General features: G+C 66.0%; 1 protein-coding gene across 1 annotated transcript; it reads left to right on the top strand.

Moving 5' to 3' along the window:
• Positions 1 to 65: 65 nt before the first annotated feature.
• Positions 66 to 2,271, top strand: LOC118157028 (tubulin beta-1 chain; the record flags this gene model as incomplete). The annotated part of the gene is made up of 4 exons (XM_035311286.1): positions 66 to 223; positions 534 to 642; positions 913 to 1,023; positions 1,222 to 2,271. Coding segments are annotated over exons 1-4 (1,327 nt in total), but the record flags the coding sequence as incomplete, so codon positions are not given.
• Positions 2,272 to 2,275: the final 4 nt, after the last annotated feature.

The raw sequence follows: 2,275 nt of genomic DNA, 5'->3' as shown, positions 1-2,275 counted from the left end.
CCGCCTCCCATTGGCTGCTGGCGCTCAGTAAGCCGCCGCACGTCAGACCGGGGGGCGGGGCCAGGCGGCCGCTTTAAGGCTGGGCGCGGGGCGCGGCCGCCGCAGCCCGGGCGGGAGGGAGGCGACGGAGGAGGGAGGGAGGCAGCGGCGGGGCGGCACCGGCACCATGCGTGAGATCGTGCACATCCAGGCCGGGCAGTGCGGCAACCAGATCGGCGCCAAGGTATCGCCCGCTGCCCCGGGGGCTGCGCCGACCGCGGGGTCCGTCCCCGGGAGCGGGGCGGCACCCGGGCAGGCAGACAATGGGAGGGCATCGGCGGGGGGGGGGGGGGGGGTGCGGGAGTTGCGTTCGCCGCTTCCCCGCGCCGCTGTTCGCGGAGCTGCTGCAGGAGCCCGGTGGGGGTGCGGGGGGCTCCCAGGCAGCCGCTCGAGCACGCTGGGGAGTGGTCGGGGCTGCACGGGCCGCGCTGGCGGCGTGATTGGCACCGGGCAGCTGCAGGGGGAGCTGCCATTTTGCGGGATTGTTCTTGCAGTTCTGGGAGGTGATCAGCGACGAGCACGGCATCGACCCCACCGGCAGCTACCACGGGGACAGCGACCTGCAGCTGGAGAGGATCAACGTCTACTACAATGAAGCCGCGGGTAAGCCCGCCTGCAGCCTCAGGCACCCCGAAATTAACCGGGCAGGAATGCCAGCTCGTTCGTGGTGGCTGGGAAAATTCCTGGGCGAGCTGTCATCCGCCACCGACTGTAAAGAGCTTTGTTCTCGGAGCAGCTCCGATAGCGCCCTACTTCTGATCTAGACAGGGTGTCTCTCCAGTGAATCCTGCAGGGGGGCCGGGGGGAGCCCAGCGGTGCCCTCCTTGCGCTGGCTGCTGCCTGCTGTAACGCCGGCACCGTTCCCTCCCGCAGGTAACAAGTACGTCCCCCGTGCCATCCTGGTGGACCTGGAGCCCGGCACCATGGACTCGGTGCGCTCCGGCCCCTTTGGGCAGATCTTCCGACCAGACAACTTTGTCTTTGGTGAGTAAGCCCAGGGAGCAGCGCTCCCAGACCATGAGCAGTCAGCTCACAAAAGCTCAGTGCAAGTGACCGGGGTGGGGCTGGATCCCAGTAATGCAGCGGGGTGGGGGCGAGGGATGAGCCCCCTGGGGCAGGAGAAGACAGATCTCGGTCCCTCAAGAAGGCACTAACGCAGCACCTTGCTTCTGGCACCCGCAGGACAGAGCGGGGCTGGCAACAACTGGGCCAAGGGGCACTACACCGAGGGCGCCGAGCTGGTGGACTCTGTGCTGGACGTGGTGAGGAAGGAGTCGGAGAGCTGCGACTGCCTGCAGGGCTTCCAGCTGACCCACTCGCTGGGCGGCGGCACCGGCTCGGGCATGGGCACCCTGCTCATCAGCAAGATCCGTGAGGAGTACCCCGACCGCATCATGAACACCTTCAGCGTCATGCCCTCCCCCAAGGTGTCGGACACGGTGGTGGAGCCCTACAATGCCACCCTTTCTGTGCACCAGCTGGTGGAGAACACGGACGAGACCTACTGCATCGACAACGAGGCCCTGTACGACATCTGCTTCCGCACCCTGAAGCTGACCACTCCCACGTACGGGGACCTCAACCACCTGGTGTCGGCCACCATGAGCGGCGTGACCACCTGCCTCCGCTTCCCCGGCCAGCTGAACGCCGACCTGCGCAAGCTGGCGGTCAACATGGTGCCTTTCCCCCGGCTGCACTTCTTCATGCCGGGCTTCGCCCCCCTGACGAGCCGCGGCAGCCAGCAGTACCGCGCCCTGACGGTGCCCGAGCTCACCCAGCAGATGTTCGACTCCAAGAACATGATGGCCGCCTGCGACCCCCGCCACGGCCGCTACCTGACGGTGGCGGCCATCTTCCGGGGCCGCATGTCCATGAAGGAGGTGGACGAGCAAATGCTCAACGTGCAGAACAAGAACAGCAGCTACTTTGTGGAGTGGATCCCCAACAACGTCAAGACGGCCGTCTGCGACATCCCGCCGCGCGGCCTCAAGATGTCCGCCACCTTCATAGGCAACAGCACGGCCATCCAGGAGCTCTTCAAGAGGATCTCGGAGCAGTTCACGGCCATGTTCCGCCGCAAGGCTTTCTTGCACTGGTACACCGGCGAGGGCATGGATGAAATGGAGTTCACCGAGGCCGAGAGCAACATGAACGACCTGGTGTCAGAGTACCAGCAATACCAGGATGCCACTGCTGACGAGCAGGGTGAATTTGAAGAGGAGGGAGAGGAGGATGA

The sequence above is a fragment of the Oxyura jamaicensis genome (genome assembly GCF_011077185.1).
Source record: "Oxyura jamaicensis isolate SHBP4307 breed ruddy duck chromosome 2 unlocalized genomic scaffold, BPBGC_Ojam_1.0 oxy2_random_OJ73691, whole genome shotgun sequence".
In the NCBI taxonomy this organism is placed as follows: Eukaryota; Metazoa; Chordata; class Aves; order Anseriformes; family Anatidae; genus Oxyura; species Oxyura jamaicensis.
This window is presented reverse-complemented; position numbering and strand designations above follow the sequence as displayed.